Source organism: Diaphorina citri, unplaced genomic scaffold, assembly GCF_000475195.1.
Source record: "Diaphorina citri unplaced genomic scaffold, Diaci psyllid genome assembly version 1.1 scaffold56, whole genome shotgun sequence".
NCBI lineage: Eukaryota > Metazoa > Arthropoda > Insecta > Hemiptera > Psyllidae > Diaphorina > Diaphorina citri.
The window spans coordinates 400761-426055 of record NW_007377493.1 but is presented as its reverse complement, the minus strand read 5'-3'; the positions used below and the strand labels follow the sequence as shown (position 1 = coordinate 426055).

The 25295-nt window shown below is 36.0% G+C and overlaps 1 protein-coding gene across 1 annotated transcript; it reads left to right on the top strand.

Annotated features, from left to right (window-relative positions):
- On the top strand, positions 1-24791 carry LOC103517740 (oxysterol-binding protein-related protein 6-like). The gene is made up of 8 exons (XM_026829462.1): positions 1-303; positions 4072-4219; positions 14599-14822; positions 15111-15126; positions 19231-19403; positions 20443-20655; positions 21043-21160; positions 24715-24791. The coding sequence occupies exons 1-8, from the start codon at positions 16-18 to the stop codon at positions 24789-24791; spliced, it is 1257 nt and encodes a 418-aa protein (XP_026685263.1). The 5' UTR covers positions 1-15.
- Positions 24792-25295: the final 504 nt, after the last annotated feature.

The following is a 25295-nucleotide window of genomic DNA, read 5'->3' as shown; positions in this document are numbered from 1 at the left end:
AAATAGAATGGTGTTATGAATATAACTTTTTTTAGACTGCCAGGCCATAACCGAATAAAGCCTCATTATCTTTCGACCCTCCGAATAAAGCCCCATTATCTTTTCACAATTTTTTTTGATCTTCCTGTGTTCCAGCGATACTTCGTAGTGGATAAAGGCATGCTAATTTACGGCAAAAGTCCCGGGGATATAGCCCGGGGCAAACTTCACGGCCATGTCGATATAGGTCTGTCCGTGATTTCAACCAAGTCGAAACGGAAAAGGCTAGACATTGATGCTGAGGAGTTTATTTATCATCTCAAGGTATGTTTTGAATAGAATATACCCTGTTTATACTGCCAGAGTGAAACTCCCTTTATTGGCGTACGACCGGGCCCTCAAAGTGAGTTTAAACTCCTTTTTCTAATAATAAATTATCAGCTCCCATGGCGTAGTGGTCACTGCGCTCGCCTTGCACGCGGGAAACCCGGGTTCGAATCCCGGCGGGGTCAAGAAATTTGTATCATGCAAATGATTGATTCCGTGACTGGCCGTTACGGGGCCCCCTCAGCCTCGTGAGGAAAATGAGTAGCTATGACATATAAATGCGCATAGCGACCGGTGCTAGCATGGTAGGTAAACATTGGATTTTAGGATTATTGAGATATTGGGAAAAATCCTACAATGCTGCAGTGAGCACCAAATTTTTGACATAATAACTCAAAGAAACTGCATTTACATTACATTGAAACTAGCCAAACTTTAGCCGTGTCACAATATATTATATGGTTCCCCAATTTTATTATTACACCTAGGGAGCTGGATTATTGCGATATATGTATTTGGAAAATTCTATAATGCTGCAGTGAGCACCAAAAGTTGTGAAATAATAACACAGAGAAAGACATTTTTCAAACTCCTTTTAAGTTAAACTGTTGGATTAAGCAATGTGATTGGCTGAAATTTTTGAAATCAACCAATCAGATTGCTCCAAGAGTTTAACTTGAACTGAGTTTAAACTCACTTTGTACCCAGAGTGTAAACTCACCCAGCCACTAGTCAATAATATTGCTCTTTTTTTAACCTTTAGCTTTTCGTAAATTTGTAGTATCTATACATGTACTAAAACGAACCTCATCAGTATCACAGCTGACTAAAAACTAACTCCACTGCATCCATCCTTCAGACACAAATCACGAAATGATCTCAGAAGTAATTTAGCGCGATAAGCGTCGTAAGAATACTCAGACAAAGTAACAGTATTGAATCTGAGCAAGGTTACCTAGCTCCCGTACTCTCGATTTTCACGAAGTATTCAAAGTTCAATTGCTTGAACGGAGCACACCTGTTTGAAAACCTTGAAAATCAAAGACAAGAAATATACTGCTATTCGTGTGTCTGCGAAATCGCGTGAAATTAAGATTATTAATATTTGCGGAATGACAGCATAGAAGTATAAGCGTTTTTCACCATCACGCATTGTTTCAATACTGGTATTGTTTGGGATGAAGTCTTCTACCACTTGCTTCTGTATTTCTAAAATTAAATATTCACGAATCAGTGCGTTTACATGTTTTTTTTTTTTTTTTTTTCCTGTTGAATAGCTTTTATCATTTTTTTTTCTTCTTTATAATCAGAATGAGTCTTAATTCTGATTATGTTACTCTGACTACCATTAGTTTCCACAAATATGTTTTGAAAATTTGTGGAAAAAAAGTCGTGACCAGATTTTCCTCATATTTCAACTGTATTATTCTTTTGGTTCCTTTAGTGTTACTATTAATTCTTACCGTTATATTTTGGTTGGATACTTGTTGGCCTTTACTTCCGACTCGAGTTTCGTCTACATTTGTAGTCTTTTTAAAGGAAACTTTAGTCATATCCTCTTTCCATCTTATGGACTTAATGTACCTACTGGGCAATAGTCCGTTCTTGTTTGGTTAAAGATATATGGAATTTTATTATCAAATATCTATTTTACTCATAGTTGAAGTGCCTTGTTTATCTTGTCAGCCACAAACTTATCTTCAGTTAATCACAATGAGGTTTGGTGGGTTGTAAATCCAACGAAAGATCACATTCATATCACCAGATAAGATTCTCTGGTTCGAATAAGCGATTCCTGGTTCTAACTTCCTTCCGCGTATAGTAATGACATTTATATGCAAAGTGAAATGTGTGGTATTAGTGAACCACTCAACAACCTACGTATGAGAATTGATAGTCACTATATGAACGGAGCACACCTGTTTGAAAACCTTGAAAATCAAAGACAAGAAATATACTGCTATTCGTGTGTCTGCGAAATCGCGTGAAATTAAAACTATTAATATTTGCGGAATGACAGCATGGAAGTATAAGCGTTTTTCACCATCACGCATTGTTTCAATACTGGTATTATTTGGGATGAAGTCTTCTACCACTTGCTTCTGTATTTCTAAAATTAAATATTCACGAATCAGTGCGGTAATTGGTATTCGAAATCCAGAGATTTTGATCAATCAACGGCACTTGGAGGAAAGGAATTTTAATTGTGTTGAGCGTAAATGCTTATCACAAATGTCGTCCCCTGCTTAATACACTACGCTAAATTTTATGACTTGACTTGGACTCGAACCACCAACCTCCAGATCCAGAGTCCGCCGCGCTAACCACTGCACCACTGAGGTTGGTAATCAACGGCACTTGGAAAGGGTATAACAACGCTCATTGCTCTTTTATCTATGGAAAGGTGTTTTATGATGACTTGGTGACCGAGTTGTTTTAGTACATTCCACACCCAAACACTGGTCTTAAATAGCCAGTCGGGAACGGCTGTCTTAAAGTAAAGCTCGTTAATTATTCAAACTCATCTTGAGCTCTTCAAAACTATCTAGCATTTTAAAACATCACTTTATTCACGTTCTCTTGCAAAATAATAATAATAAAATAAAAGACTTGATACAAGGAAGTCTATGGAAAGATAATGGTTTCAATCTTCTCCGTCTTTTATCTTTAAAATACAAAGTCTGTCAGCCATCGCATCGTCTGTCCATTTGTTTTATCTGTAGAATAGCTGGAATAGACTGCAGAATTACTCTTTCGTATCCACTTTTTCCTGCATAAACTAGTGCTGTTTGAAAATCTTTGGTGCATTTTATGTAGCTATACGTCTATTTCTATTGGTATTTGAAAAGATGTAGTTTTTTAACCTTTACAACGTAGCGTAGTTACGTGAATGAGAGATCCTTAAAAAATGCTTTCACATGAAGTCCCTAAGTAGTGCCGCTTTACCAGATATGTGTAGTTGTGTAGTATGTAGGTAGGACTGTAAAATACTGTAGATATTATATCGTGTAATATTCACATCCTTGTTCAGAAGGACGTGAGGGAGTAAAATTCACCACACCCATTTGCACTGATAACCTCCTTATATAGCCCCGGAAGTGCAGGGTTAAAACATCTGGCCTTACTAAAAGGCTACAAAGGTTACAATGATTTCATCGTGTCTTTGAATAAACAGCCTTTGGAAGAAATCACTATTGATTGGGAAATGATTTGAATTGCGTCACTTACAATAATTTGCTGAAGCCCCGTTCCCACTTATCTTGAGTTTCATCCGATTTTTTTCCGAATGTCCTGTAGGCAATGTAATTTAAATGAGAGTATTCCTACTATACACGGCACGATTTTTTTCCGAACGACACTAAATGTCCTTGTAGGCAATGTAATCTAAATTAGAGTGTTCCCACTACACCCGACACGATTTTTTTCTGAACAAGTGGGGACGGGCCTCAAGTTTACCAAAGTATTCTAATCAAATAATGCATTTTTATGGCCTAATTAACAAACTTGTACTTTTTTCTACAGAAGTAGGTACTTTTTTGAACAAAGCAAATTTAATTTATTACATTTCCAATGTTCACATTGCGAAATTCGTTTGAAATGTTTTCAATTCTAAAGGGAAATTATTGTAGGTAATGAAAAAATGGAACACTAGACCTTTTGTTTTTCAAAATTAGTTTAAATTTGTTTGTTTGTCTCTTTTTTTTGTTTTTTTTTTTCAGAACAGGTATATTTACCGAGCAATGTTTCGCTTTCTTTTTTTCGCAGGCCAAAACGTTCGAATCGTTCACAGAATGGGTAGAGCAGCTCAAGAAGCAGCGTCTCTACCGTCAGCATGTCCTCACGTTTGGGAACGGCTCTAGCAAAATGACGGCGGAAAATAACAAGATCCCGCGCGGCAACAAAATTCGAACAAGTAAGTTCGAACTGGCGCAATTTTTCTTCACTGAATGGGGGGGGGGTTATACTCGTATACTGAGTGTCCAAAACTTAATGTCTAAAAAAGTGAAAAACATATTCCCATGATTTTTTAATTTAATACTCTTTTAAATATAAAAAAAAAAATCGATAAATTTTCTCCCCTCCGGTAAAGGCCCTAGAATTATTTACTATATATTTTTTTGTTGGGGAACAGTGACTATAATTCCATTCTGGTGGCACAATTTGGAACCCCTTTTAGCTCAAATTGAGAGCATTTGCGGACCACTATTCATAGAAATCTTTCAGTCTTATTTTGACCGAACCTATCACCCGTTAAAATATGATTCATTGAGTTTTGGGCACCCTGTATATACGCGTACATCTACGTCATACCATTGTCTTACCTGTCTTTGCCTATAATGTAGTATCTTCCCCGCCCACATATACACTACCGCTGTTCATACATTCCCACTCTCACTCCCCAAAACTTACTTTTTATGTCCGATTTTACCACAGAGAGTTTTCACTTTTCTTAACTTTTAATTTGTATTTTTTTTATATTTAAATTATAAACAAAATTATATCTATAAGGAGGTGCTCTATTTAACTGTTGGTACAATGGACCAACTTGTTCCAAGCTGACAGTCTAAATAAAGCACTACTTTTACCTAATCTGGAGCTCAAGAATTACTGGCCTGTGTAAATTAATTGGGTGCAAGGAGCGAAAAATTAATGCTGTGAGGATGACCTTTGAAAAAAAGGTTGAAATTGAAATACATAATATGCTAAAAATAGTAAATAATTCACTTCACTAGTTCAAGGTATCATTTCAACAATGTTATTTAATGAAGTATCCTTTTGTCCGTTGTCATTGTGTGTGAGGACATATAATCAATATAATCATCTCCTAATGTTATCCCGATTTCAAGGATAAAAATAGTAGCTAATAAGGATGACTTTTTTCTCAGTGTGACGTCAAAGAAAACCCAATGTAGTATCTTCCCCGCCCACATATACACTACCGCTGTTCATACATTCCCACTCTCACTCCCCAAAACTTACTTTTTATGTCCGATCTTACCACAGAGAGTTTTCACTTTTCTTAACTTTTAATTTGTATTTTTTTTTATATTTAAATTATAAACAAAATTATATCTACAAGGAGGTGCTCTATTTAACTGTTGGTACAATGGACCAACTTGTTCTAAGCTGACAGTCTAAATAAAGCACTACTTATACCTAATCTGGAGCTCAAGAATTACTGGCCTGTGTAAATCAATTGGGTGCAAGGAGCGAAAAATTAATGCTGTGAGGATGACCTTTGAAAAAAAGGTTGAAATTGAAGTACATAATATGCTAAAAATAGTAAATAATTCACTTCACTAGTTCAAGGTATCATTTCAACAATGTTATTTAATGAAGTATCCTTTTGTCCGTTGTCATTGTGTGTAAGGACATATAATCAAAATAATCATCTCCTAATGTTATCCCGATTTCATCCTCGTTGAAGGATAAAAATAGTAGCTAATAAGGATGACTTTTTTCTCAGTGTGACGTCAAAGAAAACCTTGATTTTTTTTTTAAAGCCTACCAAAAACTGGAATTGTTCTGTTTCAGCCAACAAGAGGTTCTCAAGGAGGGGCTCCGAGTGGGAGATTTTGGAAGGACTCAAAGACGGACAAAGGTTCGACACAAGGCCATCAGCGCTTTTCCATCTTTCAAGTGATGTTTGTTTTTCTTTCTTCGATGGTATCCAGTTATATTGTTCTTTTCCGAAACTACCCTTCTCATCCTGAGCTAATTTTCCAATTCCATCGTCAAGGATTTGAAATAAATTCACATTCTCTGGAATGTTGTGCATGATTTTTTTTTTAAAGCCTACCAAAAACTGGAATTGTTCTGTTTCAGCCAACAAGAGGTTCTCAAGGAGGGGCTCCGAGTGGGAGATCTTGGAAGGACTCAAAGACGGACAAAGGTTCGACACAAGGCCATCAGCATATTCCGGATATTTACACAAGAAACGGAAATGGCCTTTGAAAGGCTGGCACAAGGTAATTTCGGAAGCCCTTATTTTTTTCCCGTACGGACAACGAAGTTGTTTTGAAATTTAAATGTCACATTTGTTTGTTGATGTTATTTATGCTTTTCTTCTCGCCCCAATTATTTAAATGTCACGCAGCTGTCAGGACTTTGGAATGTTGGACAAAGTTTAATAGGGAATTCAGATTTCAGGTGCATGTTTTCATTCTCGATTCATCTATCTTCTTATGCTCTATAATATATTAATTAATAATAAATTGTATTATATGATTTGTTTCATTATGTATTCTTTGCTCCTAATAAATGTCTGAACAAAACACTTGCAGAAATGAAGCTTATTGATATCATCAATAATATAATTATGAGATATAACTACTTTCTGTTGTTCAACGACTATTCAGTCTCATTCTAGCAATATAAATGAAGTATGCTTTCGAAAAAGGCCTGTTACGGGACGAAATTTCATTCTGTTGGTAGTAACTGTTCAAGAGTTGCCGGAACAAACAGTCAATATTTACGAGTTGAAAATTTCATGTCCAACGTCCGGAGTTTCCACCAGACAATGGCCCACAGGGCAGATTAGAAAATTTAAACAAGGATACAAGGAATCGCCTTGGTACACAAACAGTCCTCAAATTGCAATTAAAAAGCAGCTCTCTTCACCTCACCCTACTTGAAGATTTATTTGCATAACTAACTGTTGACAGTAATAATAATTTCACTCTTGAAAATGAAAATTTCAATTATGAAACCCGCCGCAATGCCGTAATTTTTAATTTCCATATTTATTTACAACACCGCATTTTTTATCTATTTTTTCATGTTCAGGGAACAAAATTTACAACACGATGACAGAATATCTTCTAGAATAGTCCTTAAGAATAGGCAGGACTCTATCAGTGGAATAACATGATGTGTCGGGAGTTGCAGCTGTAGCTCAATTTCGAGATTCTGACGAAAAAGACGTCAAAAGTCCGGTCCAAGAAGAAAAGCAATAGATTTTCGGGCAGATTAGAAAATTTAAACAAGGATACAAGGAATCGCCTTGGTACACAAACAGTCCTCAAATTGCAATTAAAAAGCAGCTCTCTTCACCTCACCCTACTTGAAGATTTATTTGCATAACTAACTGTTGACAGTAATAATAATTTCACTCTTGAAAATGAAAATTTCAATTATGAAACCCGCCGCAATGCCGTAATTTTTAATTTCCATATTTATTTACAACACCGCATTTTTTATCTATTTTTTCATGTTCAGGGAACAAAATTTACAACACGATGACAGGATATCTTCTAGAATAGTCCTTAAGAATAGTCAGGACTCTATCAGTGGAATAACATGATGTGTCAGGAGTTGCAGCTGTAGCTCAATTTCGAGATCCTGACGAAAAAGACGTGAAAAGTCCGGTCCAAGAAGAAAAGTAATAGATCTCTGACTTTCATTCCTTTTGACGACTACCTCTGCCCCTCTTCAGAAATAAATAATAAACATGCCAGTTTTAAAACGAGTATATAAAATACGACCGTCGACATTGTTGTGCTACGCGATGCAGTGCCCTGCACTTCCTTGTTATAGGAAAAGAAGGAAGTTGGATATTTATGTAAATTTCATTCGAAAATTCTGCATTATCAGACCGAAGGTTACATGTGTAAGCTTTTTAATGGGTCAAGTTTATGTCCGCTTAACGTTGGAAAAGAAGAAAGTTGGATATTTATGTAAATTTCATTCGAAAATTCTGCATTATCAGACCGAAGGTTACATGTGTAAGCTTTTTAATCGATCAAGTTTATGTCCGCTTAACGTGTATGGCTTAATGGGCCACTAAAAAATTTCATACATTTTATCGTCCATAAGTTTTTATTATTATGATTTTTAGGCTGAGTTTTTACAGCTTAAAACACAGCTCTTGGAACACGAATTACTCAAATTCCACGGATTAACGGACTGCAGCTATCTTTTCGTGGAATTGGGGACACATGACGTACTGACATAATTTCCAATTTCGGTGGAAATGAAGAAGAATGAATCTTCTGTTGTGTACCTACTTACCACTCATTACATACCGGCTAATGTATTAATACATCAATGCCATAAAAGGTCGTTTTGCAATTTGAACCACATTATCATGTTAAGTTTTGCTCAAATCATATCGACAATCCTCTCTAATATACCTACCCACTGTTTGTCTAATTCATATTCTAAAAAGTTATCGAACTATCGATTGGGTAGATAAATGATTTGTTTTAGTTTACTGAATTATTGTTCCTTTTTATCGGTATTATTATTTTATTATTCTCGTAGCATTAGTGTTTTTTGCACCTGTAAAATTATCATTAGCAAACGTACTTGTAACTTGTTTTCTCAAGGATGTTGCGTCGTGACTTCTTGACCGCAAATTTTCCTAACTGAGAAAATTTCTTTGTGTAAAAAAAGGATAATAATAATTGAATTATCATTGAATATCGTCTAATATTTCGAAGTACCTTGACATTTGAATGGATAACGTATCGTCTTACATGTACTGCCTATAATCACTTCGTTTCCTCCCACAATCGATGTAAATAAGTTGGGGTAATTTGTAACATTTTGGACAGGAACTTTATTTTGCCCGATTTCGTCTGATTAATTAATATTGATCTATTTATAAATACATTAAGAATAACTTGATATTTTTAATGAGAAATATTCAATTGTGTTTCAGGATGCAAGTGTAGATAGCAACAGTCCCTCCTTGGAGTCGAACAATGAGCACCAAACCCTCAAGCCACAAACGTCGGTCAAAGAACCTAGTAAGTCCCATAACATAAATAATTAATCAAAGAGCTTTTAAATGAAGTAGATGTAAATAGATAGAATACTATAACTTATAATAATAGAGGCTCTGAATATGTACGAGTAGGTATGTGTAACTTCTTCCCCCAAAAGATTCATATCATTCGATGACTTGACTTGGATTCGAACCACCACTCTCCAGATCCGAAGTGTACCGCGATAACCACTACACCACTAGGATTGGTTGAAAACGACGTTAAAGTGCTTTGTTTACAATAAAGTTATAAAGACTTGAGAGATAATGTCGTTTACTCAATAGTTTTAATGTCTTTTATAACTCAGGCTAACCTGTTTTCGTACAGATTATTTTGTAACCAGGTATTTACAGAGGATACTAACATATCAGTAAAAAAATATTTTATGGTCAAATGAAGAAGAAGTTTATGTCGTATTATAGTGTTGATTGTTGATATCTCAGTCCTCAAAGTGATTCCGCTGTAATATCGTAATATCAAAGACTCAAAGTTAAATACAGAAGCATTAGAGACCTTCAAAACATGCATAGTTGAACGTTGAACGTCAATTTATTAACCTTCTCCGAATCATTAATTATGGCCGGGGAGATTAATTGGTAGTTAGACTAGGAACAATGCTAAATCCTAGGTTAACATTAAGAATAATAGTCATTTATTACTTTTTGTTCGGTCATCCGAACATGCTAGCTAATTTAGTCATGAGCTTTCCAGTCAGACTCGGCAAAGTAGAGAGGCTTACGACGAAAACGTACGATTTTCCCCCCTGTATCAATAAATTTATGTAAAGGTGCGCAATAAATAATGGAAAAACTTTTGCAAGTTCGTATCTCGTGATGTGATAAATTGGTCCAATGGTCGCAGGTACTTGGTCCGTGGGGACTCTCTGATGTTTATCGGATTTTGAAATTTGTTTCGCCTGTTTTCTCTTTTGACTTACAGCATTTTTTCAACTCCCTCCCTTCCCAATATGTGTTTGAAAGCAGCTTTAATTTATTCCCGACACCACACATTTGCGGTGTCGGGTTTTGCTGGGAGCTCATTTTCACGCCAATATATTAATAATAATAATAGACTCTTGAGTGGAAGACAACCACTAGGCGAGGTTAACGCCTTAGGCGTTCTCTACCACCTAACCATTAGAGCTTCATTATTATGTGGTCAAATTCTCAAATAAATGAGGATGAAATTCCATACCTCGGCTGGGATCGAACCCACGCTCCTGATTACCAGGCGAGCGTCTTGACCACTACGCCACCCTCTCCCTCTTTACTCTCCAGATGAGAGACTGATGGCAATATACAAGGACCCTTTTTGCTTTTAACTCTTGTCCTCTGCTTGTTGCTGTTTCTTGTTTTATGTATTACCCCATGCTCCACTTTCCTGAAAGCTCTAGAGGGCACAATGGTGTGAAAGTTGAATATGAGCTGTCTGGTTTCTTGTTTTATGTATTACCCCATGCTCCACTTTCCTGAAAGCTCTAGAGGGCACAATGGTGTGAAAGTTGAATATGAGCTGTGCCAATATATCTCCAATATATAGCTTAGACACAGTGTTTTCACAGTGGACCTACCTCAGTGGCAGTTTTCATCCTATGTCAGCCATCCTTATAAAAGACCGTTGGACCAAAGTTAATTAATTTGCTTTCAAATCGAATTTTCAAGCGAGGGCATTACATTTTTTGCTGTTAATTGAAAATCTCTAATATAATAACATTTGTTGTCTGATCTGATGTTTACTTTCTGTTATTTTATCCATCGATAATGAGAATCAGTGCAAATTTTTACTTTTTAGATTTATAAAAAACGTAAATCATTGACACGACACTTTACGAGCTTTTCGTAAATTTGTAGTATCTATACATGTACTAAAACGAACCTCATCAGTATCACAGCTGACTAAAAACTAACTCCACTGCATCTATCCTTCAGACACAAATCACGAAATGATCTCAGAAGTAATTTAGCGCGACAAGCGTCGTAAGAATACTCAGACAAAGTAACAGTATTGAATCTGAGCAAGGTTACCTAGCTCCCGTACTCTCGATTTTCACGAAGTATTCAAGAAATATACTGCTATTCATGTCCCTGCAAAGTGGGAATCGCGTGAAATTAAGACTATTAATATTTACGGAATGACAGCATGGAAGTATAAGCGTTTTTCACCATCACGCATTGTTTCAATACTGGTATTGTTTGGGATGAAGTCTTCTACCACTTGCTTCTGTATTTCTAAAATTAAATATTCACGAATCAGTGCGTTAATTGGTATTCGAAATCCAGAGATTTTGATCAATCAACGGCACTTGGAGGAAAGGAATTTTAATTGTGTTGAGCGTAAATGCTTATCACAAATGTCGTCCCCTGCTTAATACACTACGCTAAATTTTATGACTTGACTTGGACTCGAACCACCAACCTCCAGATCCAGAGTCCGCCGCGCTAACCACTGCACCACTGAGGTTGGTAATCAACGGCACTTGGAAAGGGTATAACAACGCTCATTGCTCTTTTATCTATGGAAAGGTGTTTTATGATGACTTGGTGACCGAGTTGTTTTAGTACATTCCACACCCAAACACTGGTCTTAAATAGCCAGTCGGGAACGGCTGTCTTAAAGTAAAGCTCGTTAATTATTCAAACTCATCTTGAGCTCTTCAAAACTATCTAGCATTTTAAAACATCACTTTATTCACGTTCTCTTGCAAAATAATAATAATAAAATAAAAGACTTGATACAAGGAAGTCTATGGAAAGATAATGGTTTCAATCTTCTCCGTCTTTTATCTTTAAAATACAAAGTCTGTCAGCCATCGCATCGTCTGTCCATTTGTTTTATCTGTAGAATAGCTGGAATAGACTGCAGAATTACTCTTTCGTATCCACTTTTTCCTGCATAAACTAGTGCTGTTTGAAAATCTTTGGTGCATTTTATGTAGCTATACGTCTATTTCTATTGGTATTTGAAAAGATGTAGTTTTCATTATGAAGAATTCCATAGATTAAAGTTTTTTTTTTTTTTTAATAAACCTTGAAAATTAGGTTTTGCCTGTGACGTGGAACATATTAACTTCAGGAAAATTGAAACGTTTACGCGGAAACAGTTAATAATAGCATTAAAGAAGGACGAGTACAACAAATAACAAGCAGAATTAAAACTTAATTACTAGTCTGGAAAATTTGACAATTTTTTCCTCTTAGAAAGGAAGAAGGATGGACTAGAAAGCGTCTTTAATTAAACGTCACAATTCTGTTTAAACTTCATCAACAGGGAGCGTTAAGAAAACTCTCTTTCGAATTTTTCTAATTACTTCATATCTAATTAGGAGTGAAAAGTTTTTCAATTTGAAAATCCTCAGATTTGTCCGGGGGAAAGTTTCATGCTCTGTGAAGTTCAAACTGTTTTTTCCTTTTATGTGTAGAAGTGTAGATACCCCTGTCCCCTGTTTATTTTCCTGTGAACTTTAAAAATAAAAACAGCGCTGAATAGCTCGTCATCATAAAACTTCAGCTTGCTGTTTTAGTCATCGAATGAAATAGAACGATATTAAAGCATTACTTCATAGCACCGAGATATCTGCGTAATACTGACGTTAAAATTACTACCTTCATATTTACTAGGAGAGTATTATCTATTTGTACAGGGTAAAGCAATCGCTGAGGCCCAGTCTAGGAGGAGAAAAAATAGGGACTTTTTGTGCTGAAGACTTTGCTGACATCCTTGACTGACGGCATGTAGAAGTGGTAGAAACTGGATGAATAAGGCAGAAAAGAGCACATTTTGAAATAGTGCAGAATAGTTCTTTCTGTAGCTACAGAAGCCAACAGAAAATGGTTGGCTATCATGATGATAAGACTGTGTTAGAAAAGACATCCTGCTTTAAGAAAAAGGAGTCTATCCATTATTGGAGGGCAATTGATAAGGGGCGTCCTTTCGCCTCAATTCCTCAGACTTCCCCATAAAGGACTCTGATGAAACATTCAAGAAAAGAAAGCTTAGGAAAGAAGTTCGTCGTTCACCAATTAAGATTTTAACAATGGAGCTCCACAACTTGTGTAAAAGTCCTTTGAAAAGTATTGTTGATGCCTCGAATTATTCATTTCAAATCAGCTGAATTTCTCCTTCCTTTTTCACTCCTCAGAACCTACTGAAATTGTAAATATTCTCTTTCTTTTTTTTTTTTGTAAAATTCTCCATCACTCTTCATGACTGGATTTACCACCTGTTTTGTGGTTGTATTATTTGGGAATTGCCGTATAAAATATGATTAATATTTTTGGCTAGGACTGGGTTCTCCTAGTTCAAGAGTGTCTCTTGTTTTATTCAAGTACAACAAAAAATGTATATTGTTATAGAGATTTTAACAATGGAGCTCCACAACTTGTGTAAAAGTCCTTTGAAAAGTATTGTTGATGCCTCGAATTATTCATTTCAAATCAGCTGGATTTCTCCTTCCTTTTTCACTCCTCAGAACCTGTTTAGACTAACAACATTTACGGCCGCATTTATGAACACAAATTTTCGCTCTCAAGTCAGACTGAAGTAAATTTTGGCCAATCAGATGTTTGGAATTGATCCTTCAGTCGTACTTGAGAGCCAGTCATAACATCGGGTGTTAGTAGCTGTAGAGTGTAGAATTTAAATGAAAGAGTACACACTTGACTCTTAAAAACTTTCAAGTAGTTTGAAATTTTAATTCTATGAGTACCTCTGTAAGGATCTGTGTTTTGAGATGGATTTCCTTCGATTTCGAATGGGAATTGAAAGCTTCAATTGATCCTTCAGTCGTACTTGAGAGCCAGTCATAACATCGGGTGTTAGTAGCTGTAGAGTGTAGAATTTAAATGAAAGAGTACACACTGTACTTTTAAAAACTTTCAAGTAGTTTGAAATTTTAATTCTATGAGTACCACTGTAAGGATCTGTGTTTTGAAATGGATTTCCTTCGATTTCGAACGGGAATTGAAAGCTTCACTGGATTTTTCAGTATTTTATAAAAGTCACACCTTTTAGTTTTGGTTTAACGGGTCCTGTGTTGAGTTGACAGCCTTTTAATATCGCACCACTTTCTACTTCTATTGGTGGCAACATTTTTTCAGCACCTAAAACAGCTTGTGAGGAAGAATGTCGAAATTGGACGCACGTATACGTAAAGAGATAAATATTACTGTATTCGGTAATGTTTCCCCATTTAATCGGTATACAAGCAAATCTCAGCCAGTTCCAAAAGCTCACACAATTCCAAATTCCAAAAAGGAACTTTTTTACATTTACGCTTTTCTCTATGAAACCAATGCAAGGAATAGTAAAAGTACCCTCAGGATGCAATTAAGGACTAATGATGCTTTTAAAAAAAGCTTGGAAAAAATAAGAATATTATGTTCATATTCATAATTATTATGGCGCATTTTTAGTTGAGATTTGCTTTTATTCCGATCTTGTGTGTGTGTTTGTTTTGTCTGTGTTTGTGCTTTCGTTCGGTCTGTACGTTGATCTAAAGTGTTTGTTTGTTTGTTTCCCCCTCCAGAGCTTCCTCTCACCTCTCAGGAACTTGTGAAAACCACAGGGCCTCCTGCTCCCCCCGCTCCTCTGCGATTGGCCAACCTATTGGCCGACACAAACCCTCTCGAACAAATCACCAAAGAGCTGAATCTGGTCGAACAGAGTTTGGCTCAGCTAGAACAAATCTATTCGCAGCTTGAAGCAAGCAGCGTGAGTTCCGGAGGCACCGCTACGTTCAACTTAGAAGAGGTAAGAAACTGAGGCTGGCGGCCACAATCAGAGTTTAAACCCGGTTCAAGAACTCTGGGATTGAGCAATATGACTGGTAGATTAAAAAATCTGGTGTGAACATCACACGACTTTCCTTATCCTATTGGATGATGCTTATTTGAGTGTTCTTTTACCCTAACTTTTTTACCCTATTCCATATAAATAGTTCTATTCCATATCCTATTCGGGCCGTTTTTATATGGAATATTTAAGAATGCCTTTTGTAATTCTATTCTACTTGGCTGTTGAAACTTAGTACTTACACAGTGCTATAATAGTCTCTGTAAGTAAAGTCTAGTCATCAATGTAACCATAACCATCCAGTGTGGTGTTGTTTGTTTTCGTAGGAAGTACATGATGTACCTACTTATTCTTACAAGGTGAATCACTGAATCATATTTATATCTAGAAAAACTAGTACTGGACAGCGCATATTGTTATTGAAATATTTGCATAGAAGACTAGTCGTTTGTCCTCCATTAGCTAGAGCTAGACTTACTTATAGGAAGATTATGATTTTAAGTAGGCATTATGGATATGCTAAGTACCTTATCCTATTATCTTACGATCGCCTATCCGATGAGGGATATACTACCGCATGGGGCTGCTACAACACAGACCACATGAGTCTAATGTAGCAGACGTTCCTTCGCTGCGGAATAAAAAAAAAGAATTTACAGCAATCTGACATCAATAGATCACCCACGCAAAACTCTTGGTTTCGTCAGTTTACCTTAGGGAAAGAAAAATATCATCTCTATATTTACGTTTTTATTCTAAGAAAAAATCACCTATCAATGACTAAACTTAGTACTTACACAGTGCTATAATAGTCTCTGTAAGTAAAGTCTAGTCATCAATGTAACCATAACCATCCAGTGTGGTGTTGTTTTCGTAGGAAGTACATGATGTTCCTACTTATTCTTACAAGGTGAATCACTGAATCATATTTATATCTAGAAAAACTAGTACTGGACAGTATGCGCATATTGTTATTGAAATATTTGCATAGAAGACTAGTCGTTTGTCCTCCATTAGCTAGAGCTAGACTTATAGAAAGATTATGATTTTAAGTAGGCATTATGGATATTCTAAGTACCTTATCCTATTATCTTATGATCGGCTATCCGATGAGGGATATACTACCGCATGAGCAGGGGCTGCTACAACACAGACCACATGAGTCTAATGTAGCAGACGTTTCTTCGCTGTGGAATAAAAAAAAAGAATTTACAGCAATCTGACATCAATAGATCACCCACGCAAAACTCTTGGTTTCGTCAGTTTAGCTTAGGGAAAGAAAAACATCATCTCTATATTTACGTTTTTATTCTAAGAAAAAATTACCTTTCAATGACTGGAATGCTAGGCCGCTCCCATAATACTGACATCATTCTGTCAACATTTAATTTCATATCAGTCTACTCTTGTAAAATTTCTTATGGCTTCTTTGACACGTACTCGTATGTAGAACCAGGTAAATTCCGTGCTTCAGAAACAATATCGAGTAAACTTTTAAGTCGTTTCTCCAAACATGGAATTATTTTGAGATATTTTCGTCTAACTTTTCTGCTCTAAATTAGAGACCATAACCTCGTTAACATTTCAACCTCCGCGCTCTATTTTAACTTCTCTGACCTCGCTCCTGTGAAAGGTTATTTAACCTTTACAACGTAGCGTAGTTACGTGAATGAGAGATCCTTAAAAAATGCTTTCACATGAAGTCCCTAAGTAGTGCCGCTTTACTAGATATGTGTAGTATGTAGGTAGGACTGTAAAATACTGTAGATATTATATCGTGTAATATTCACATCCTTGTTCAAAAGGACGTGAGGGAGTAAAATTCACCACACCCATTTGCACTGATAACCTCCTTATATAACCCCGGAAATGAATGCAGGGTTAAAACATCTGGCCTTACTAAAAGGCTACAAAGGTTACAATGATTTCATCGTGTCTTTGAATAAACAGCGTTTGGAAGAAATCACTATTGATTGGGAAATGATTTGAATTGCGTCCCTCACAATAATTTGCTGAAGCCCCGTTCCCACTTATCGTGAGTTTCATCCGATTTTTTTCCGAATGTCCTGTAGGCAATGTAATTTAAATGAGAGTATTCCTACTATACACGGCACGATTTTTTTCCGAACGACACTAAATGTCCTTGTAGGCAATGTAATCTAAATTAGAGTGTTCCCACTACACCCGACACGATTTTTTTCTGAACAAGTGGGGACGGGCCTCAAGTTTACCAAGAATTATTTTGAGATATTTTCGTCTAACTTTTCTGCTCTAAATTAGAGACCATAACCTCGTTAACATTTCAACCTCCGCGCTCTATTTAACTTCTCTGACCTCGCTCCTGTGAAAGGTTGTAAAAAGAGCATTGTTTGTTGAAAGTTTTCTTTCCCTTCATTAGCTGAAACTCGTGTTTGTGTGCCACTCTAGTGAACTCTCTGTGTTATCGAGTTATTACTTCATAGAACGCAATATTAAGTCATCCGTCAATACATTTGCACATGCAATACTTGTTTTACATTCAGAGGGAAGCCTTAGATTTTTCTGTTTTGTACAAAGAAATCCTCAATGAAATTCCATGATAAAAATTGTTTTATTTGCGTTCACTTGATTGAGTATTGAGTCCATAGAAAATGAGTTTTTGAGCTATTGAATAAATAAAGAAATGGAATACAGAAATCAAATTAAATCCCCGTTCTCTTGGCTGATAGTTGAAGTGAATTTCTAAAGTGACTTCGGAAACAAAAATAAAGTCACTAAATCGGTAGCTGGGCGAAATATTTGATTAAATTTGGAGAATAACATTTTATTATCTTTCTTTGGCGTACAGGGACTTATTTAACTAAAATCAAATCTTGAAATGGATCTTTACATGAGTCATAAAGAACTGTACAGGGGGATAGTAAATAAACAAAGCCTACTGTGGTAATAAACCATGTCTGATGGACATTAATTTATTTTGTACAGTAAAATAAACAATCATAAGTAGGTATAGAAATAAGCGGTACAATCATATAAGTATAGAAACATGTTCAACAATCATAAGTATAGAAACATGTTCAATGTTCACTATTTCGTAGAGGGGGGGGGGGACTGACCATCGAAAATTGACCCGGATTACATTACTTTCCTTCCTATAAGATAAGGAAAGTAAAAAGGGAAACAGAATACTTTCCCATTCTCACCCCAAGCTCTACAGAAATTCTGCTAAAACATGAGCTTTCCTTCGGGAAATTTCGCTGAAAAAAATATTCCTGAAAATAAATTACCGATCATATTTGTGAATGTAAAAAGGGGAGACTTTTATTTACATTAAAGAGGAGGGTGCATTGTATTCCTGAAAATAAATTACCGATCATATTTGTGAATGTAAAAAGGGGAGACTTTTATTTACATTAAAGAGGAGGGTGCATTGTAGGCGAAGGCGTCCTATACAGCATGGTGCATTTGTTGATATCGAGGGGAACAAGTGTTTGAACTTTTCTTGGAATTGTTTTGCTTTTCATTTAAGTTTCTAGTCCATTTTATCTTGTTAGTGACCAAAGAATAGTTTTTCAAGGACTTTGTTTTGCTTTTCTGGAGTTTTTAGTCAATTTTGTCGTGTTAGTGACCAAATGTTAGTGTTCTTGTTAGTGACCAAAGAATAGTTTTTCAAGGACTTTGTTTTGCTTTTCTGGAGTTTTTAGTCAATTTTGTCGTGTTAGTGACCAAAGTATAGTTTTTCAAGAACTTTATGTTTTTCATTGAAATTTTTAGTCTATTTTATCGTGTTAGTGACCAAAGTATATTTAAGGAGGTGAAAATTATACGACTATTTCTTTGTTTTCCCCCTTTTCAAATGTTCATTGCATGTCGGTGTTATACTTTCAATTTTCCATGTAATATCCTATAAGTTTTGTACGAGTAACGCATTTAGTTCTTGAGGTACGAACCTTTTCCCTTTGCATTAATATATTACAATATTACCATAAATGGTTTTATCCTATTGGTTTTATTCTTATTTGACCATGTTGATTTGGTTGCTTCTTATTTTACTCAGTGGATTTTGTTCAGAATGGAATGATGATAATTATGTAATATCGTTTGTCACTTCCTAACCTTTTCCTATTTAAATAGGCTCGGAGTTTCTTATCAGTCTCTTCCAGGCAGCCCTACTGTATATTTTCCTTTATTCGACTACCTCTGTGGTGTAGTAGTCAAGACGCTCGCCTGGTAAACCGGAGGGCGTGGGTTCAATCCCAGTCAAGGTATGGAATTTTATCCTCAATATAATTTGAGTATTTGACCACAATAGCCTATTGCTGGAGTAAAGGTACTTTTCAGTCCTATGCGAGCAGTATAAATAAGCACTAGTTTCCTTTATTTACAGCTAACAACGTGATTCTGACTCGAAACATGACAGGACGGCGGACCAAACTACCCTGTCCCAGACCAGACACGGAATCTTTGAGTCTTTGGAATCTCCTGTGTAAGAACATAGGCAAGGACCTGTCTCAGGTTTCCATGCCTGTGGCACTCAATGAACCGCTCAATATGCTTCAGGTAACTAAAATCACATCAAATATTTATTTATTATTGTTTCTAAATCAATTAAATCATTAATTTTTTGTGGAAACAGGGCCAAGGCACAGTTTTGATCTACATAATTTATCTAAGCTCTGTGTTAAGTTTGAGCGATTTTGGCCGAAATTTCAAGTTCTGGAAACGTGAAATCTTTTTGAGCTGTTTTGATATTTTATCGTTTAATAGCCGAACCGTACATTTCTCGAGACCCGGCCCGCAGACACTTTTGATCGTCATGAATTATCGAAGCTCTCTGTAAAATTTGAACGACCTGTGGCTAAAGGTAAAGTCCTGAATACAGCCGTACCGTACAGTTGCCGAGAATATAGACACTTTTGCTCTACTCTATTTGCCATATGCGATACCAATACCAGTAGTTCATTAACCAATTAGAGTGAAAAAAAATCCCCTATTTTTTCCCCCTACAATAAACGCCCTATGTCACTGCGACCTGCTTAGATCTTTTGTGACTTCCACCACCTGGACTTATACCTTTTGTCTCGCCAAGGCACAGTTTTGATCTACATAATTTATCTAAGCTCTGTGTTAAGTTTGAGCGATTTTGGCCGAAATTTCAAGTTCTGGAAACGCGAACTCTTTTTGAGCTGTTTTGATATTTTATCGTTTAATAGCAGCCGAACCGTTTCTCGAGACCCCGGCCCGCAGACACTTTTGATCGTCATAAATTATCGAAGCTCTCTGTAAAATTTGAACGACCTGTGGCTAAAGGTAAAGTCCTGAATACAGCCGTACCGTACAGTTCCCGAGAATATGCCCTCAGACACTTTTGCTGTTGTTGTTGTTGTTGTTCTTGTAGTAGCAGACTCCTCTCCTTCCTCACATTTGCTCTACTCTATTCGCCATATCCGATACCAATACCAGTAGTTCATTAACCAATTAGAGTGAAAAAAATCCCCTATTTTTTTCCCCTACAATAAACGCCCTATGTCACTGCGACCTGCTTAGATCTTTTGTGACTTCCACTACCTGGACTTATACCGTTTGTCTATCCCTACAGAGAATGTGTGAGGAGCTGGAATACAGCGAACTTCTAGACAAGGCAGCTGAACTATCTGATCCTTACGAGCGTATGGTGTATGTAGCAGCGTTCGCCGTGTCTAGCTATGGGTCTTCCTACTTCCGAGCTGCCTCTAAACCGTTCAATCCGCTCCTAGGCGAAACGTACGAGTGCGTACGCGAAGATAAGGGCTTCAAATTTGTAGCTGAACAAGTAAGTCATTTGGGTGTACTTATGATCTTGAGTGTTTTAAATATTTATTCTGCTATAGTGGTAAAGTTTGAGAGAGCAGAAAGAAGAAATTAGGTTAAGTCTGCTTAGCATAATCACAAATAAGCTTCAATATTCAATCTTTTCCCAATCAATACACCTAGATAAATTTTATGACTTGACTTGGACTCGAACCACTCACATCCAGATCCGAAGGCCAACGCGTTAACCACATTACTGACGTTTGTAAGTTATTTGAGCACGTATATTGTTCTTGAGTATATTTATTGTGCCTCGGAGGTGTAGTGGTCAAGACGCTCGTCTGGTGATGAAAAGGACGTGGGTTCGTAGCCGAGGTATGGCAATCGCTAACTTTATTTCTTTCTACAGGTCAGTCATCATCCTCCAGTAAGTGTGTGTCATGCCGAATCCAAAAACTTCATATTCTGGCAAGATGTCCGGATCAAAACCAAGTTCTGGGGAAAATCCATGGAATTCCAACCTAATGGTAAGAATGCCTATGTATTAATAATTTTATAATTATGTAGGTATTATTAAATAATTTTACTAAGCCCCACATAAAAGATCAAATTGGGTCGCAGTTATGTAGAATAGAATAGAATATACCTTGTTTATCCTGCTCGAATGAGACTAAAAAGTCCCTTTACCCCAGCAGCCTAAATAAGGTCTCGTGTATTTTATGGGTTTAACATGGTACAACTGGAAAATCGTCATAGTTTCCCTGTGAAAAAAAAAATATATTTATTGTTTAATATTAGCTAGATTTTTCTTCTTGTGCTATTTTTTCGAGAAGACGTTTAATTCAAGCATTTTAAATGTGGAGGCATATGTTTATTCACTAGTGTATGCCATATTTTTAACCTATTCTTTGTTAGTAGTGATTTATTTACTATGATGTAATTTTCTATATTTCTTTTGACTTTTAGTATCATTGTTAAAAGCTATGTTTTTTTACGATGTCCCTTTTTATTGGAGTCATTTGATTAAGTACATACTTTTGTGCAATATAAATATTATTGTATTAGAATTTTAATAGGATTTTTTATGTTAGCTTTTAAAGCAAAATTTTTGAGACAAGTCAGAACTAAAGCATTAGCTGTCAGTTTTCAGTTACCCACTACCTAGAACGATTCTTCTATAAAATTTTCTATGGCCATTGAACTTAAAAATAATCCAAGATGTATAAATAAGTACATGGATTTATGAATTTGCTTGTAAACAAACCATTTTCAAAATATGTCATAAAAGAGAACGGTGTAGAAATGAGATTCTAAACCAGCCTTTAAAAGCTCTTGAACTTGAAAAGGAAATCATATAAGCGTTTAAAAAAGAAAATTAAAGTAAATGAAAAGATGTAAAACACAGCAATCACTAGTGTCAGTGTCAATTCCTAAATTAACATACTTAGTAGTTAGATAATTTAATGACCGATTGTAGGCAAATAGGCCCTACTGGGGAGAATATTTGAACATTTCATTTTGATTTACTTAAGCTTCACTTTTGGTGTGAGGGGACTAAGTTGTTATCATCTTATTGACCCATTTGTTGTCTGTATGGTTACTGAGATTTGTCCAACAATATTTTATGGACGAAATATTTATAAAATTCAAATCAAAATTGGTTAAGGTTAATTTAATCATTTTCACATCTGTATACTACTTTGCTTTTGTTGTGTCATTACTGTGCTCTAGTGTTGTAATCTCTTTGTTAATAAATTATATTTGCGCTAACGATTTATAGATTATACAACTGGATATAAACTCATACGATGATTCCATGACTTTTTGAAATTATTTTTAATAAATGTGATAATCACAAATTGATTAATGTTTTTCTTGCGCTTTGGTTCATTTGCCTAATTAGTTCATATTTTACAGTCGTTTTTCATGTTTTGCAGTGAGATGAATGGATGGCGGATTGATTGGACAATAGAATTGTTCCTTCAATATTTTTTCAATCAAAAGATTTTTTATGTTAAAATGAATTCATGCTTCTCTAATGCGTTTTTTTCCTCCCCCTGTATTCACTTAATTTTATGAAACAAGGTGCTTCTGATTAAGTTAATTCTGCTCTAATGGTTAATTCATTGTTTTAGTTTAGTTCAGTTCTGTATACAAATTAGTCTGTTAATCTGCTTTACATCCATTTTAGATATTCGTTTGAATTGAGAAATTGAATTTTAAAACATTTCCCAAATGTGAATCGAATTCAACGGAATGTTCTTCCCCCGTCAAATTTATTATTTTTTTCTTTTCTTTTTCTTCATGCTCTACAATAGGTACAACATCGAGACATTTAATGTTCTAATATTGGAAAACACCCCCTCCAGCTTCAATACGAGATAGAATAAGCTTTCGAACATCTGAGAAACTGATGCACTCTGAGAGAAAAAAGTAAAAAAGTATGTTAAATAAACAAATTGAAAGATACCTTACCTTGGGGAAAATATGCTATATTGAATTTTTTGCTGCTAAAGGCATTCAAATTGTGCTAAATCCAGCAGTAATTATCCTAAGGTGGTAACACTGATAGAGGTTCTGGGTCCTCGCGACCTTTTACAACCCAATAAGTATTTGGGAAAAGTATACTTTTAATCTTTGCTTTTGCGTTTATTATATCACTAATTGTTTGTATTTCTTGTACTTTTCAGTGTCAGCATTAAAGTTTTGAATGGACTTTGTATTTGTCTCATTAAAGGTCACAAAGCCGAGAGTTTTTATTCCTTATTTCTCTCGAACCTCTGTTATTTCGAAATCCTCACTTTTGGTGTAGGACTTCCATTCAAAATTCTGAACTGTCAAGGAGACGCGTTTTGATCTTCTTTGATCCCATCAGCTGGATGCATAGAAATATGTACTCTTTCTAGGGAAGTATTAAGCTGAGTGTCCTCTGGCAATATATGTCCCGCAATTTTGTTTGCGCAAGCAACATCCTGAGCTCATCGCAAAGTTGCACGTTTGTACCCACGCTAACTTGAAAGTCACAAAAGATCTAACCAGGTCGCAGTGACATAGGACGTTTATTATAGCCGATGGCCCCACCAATACGCTAACTTGGAATTTAACACAAAACCAAATAAAAAACAAAAATGTGAAATTCTCTTCCTTTGTTTTTAATTTTGTGCATTAAATGTACATAATTATGCAAGGTAACAACGTTGATTAAATTCGTAACACATTTAATAAGGTGTATTAAAGGAAGAATGGAGAGAAGAGTTTTGTAGTACGCGGTCTTCTTGAAAAAAATAGCACAAGAAGAAAAATCTAGCTAATATTAAACAATAAATATATTTTTTTTTTCACAGGGAAACTATGACGATTTTCCAGTCTTTAGACTGAATCCTTTGGACTAATACGGATTCCCAATTGTTAGTTTTGATTATCCTTGCGATTTTCCTTTACCCATCACCATCACCAGAGAAACACTGATGACTGCTCAAATTCTGGAAGCTCCTTTTTGTGTTTAACCTAACCCTATAATAACACTGGTCTCTGTTAAAATTGTGGAAGCTCCTTTTTGTGTTCATCTAACCCTATAATAACACTGGGCTCTGCTCATTCATGTTTGTGCCATTTTCCATTTTGTAGTCATTTTCCATTGACGTGACTTCAGGTACCCTTTTCTGTACCAAATACATAAGACCCTGTTTAGGCTGCGGGAGTAAAGGGTCTTTTCAGTCTCATTCTTGCGGTATAAGCAGCGTATATTCTATTCTATATCAGCTCCCATGGTGTAGTGGTCAATGCGGGAGACCCGGGTTCGATTCCCGGCGGGGTCAAAAAATTTATATCATGCAAATGATTGATTCTGTGACTGGCTGTTGTGGGACCCACTCAGCCTCGTGAGGAAAATGAGTAGCTATGTGATATAAATGCGCATAGCGACCGGTGCCAGCATGGTAGGTTGGTAGGTAAACATTTGGTGTTATCGTTATTTAGATATTTGGTTCAGTTCTTATAAATCCTTCAATGCAGCAGTAAGCACCAAAATTGTGATATAATAACACAAACAACTAATGATAATGTTTTATTTTTGCCATAGAATTGAATGAGCTCAATGCTGAAATGAAGAAACAAATTCCCAGCACTGATACCAGGCTGAGGCCAGATCAGAGGTAAGTATGGAACTTAGCTTACTTTCGAATCCGGGAAATGAACCTGGGGTATTTGGAGTACAAGCACTAAGAGATTGAGAAATTCAGCGATGGAGACGGAGGTTGAAAATAGAAAGGTCAAGAAGTGGGGGAGGAGGGGGGGGGGCAATTGAGTCAAATTGTATTATTAATATTTTAGTTCTCTCTCTCTCTCTCTCTCTCTCAACTTTTGAAAGTGTTGGTGTATTTTCCCTTTTGGAAACTGAAATGGCGCCTGTACTAAACCATAGGAAATCCAAGATGGCGCTCCATCGGAATCAGTTCCGTTTCCTAAAGTTTCCCGAAAGGAAAATGCACTCTTTTTAGTAACTCCACTTCATAGATCACTGGGGTAACACTTTCAACTGCTATGGTCATAAATAGCATGTCTTAATGTCTTATTCCACTTCACCCTTTTTCAGTGAGATTTCAATCGACCTCTCGTTTGCCCTCATGAGGCTGGGTGCACCTCATAAAAGAATCTTCCACC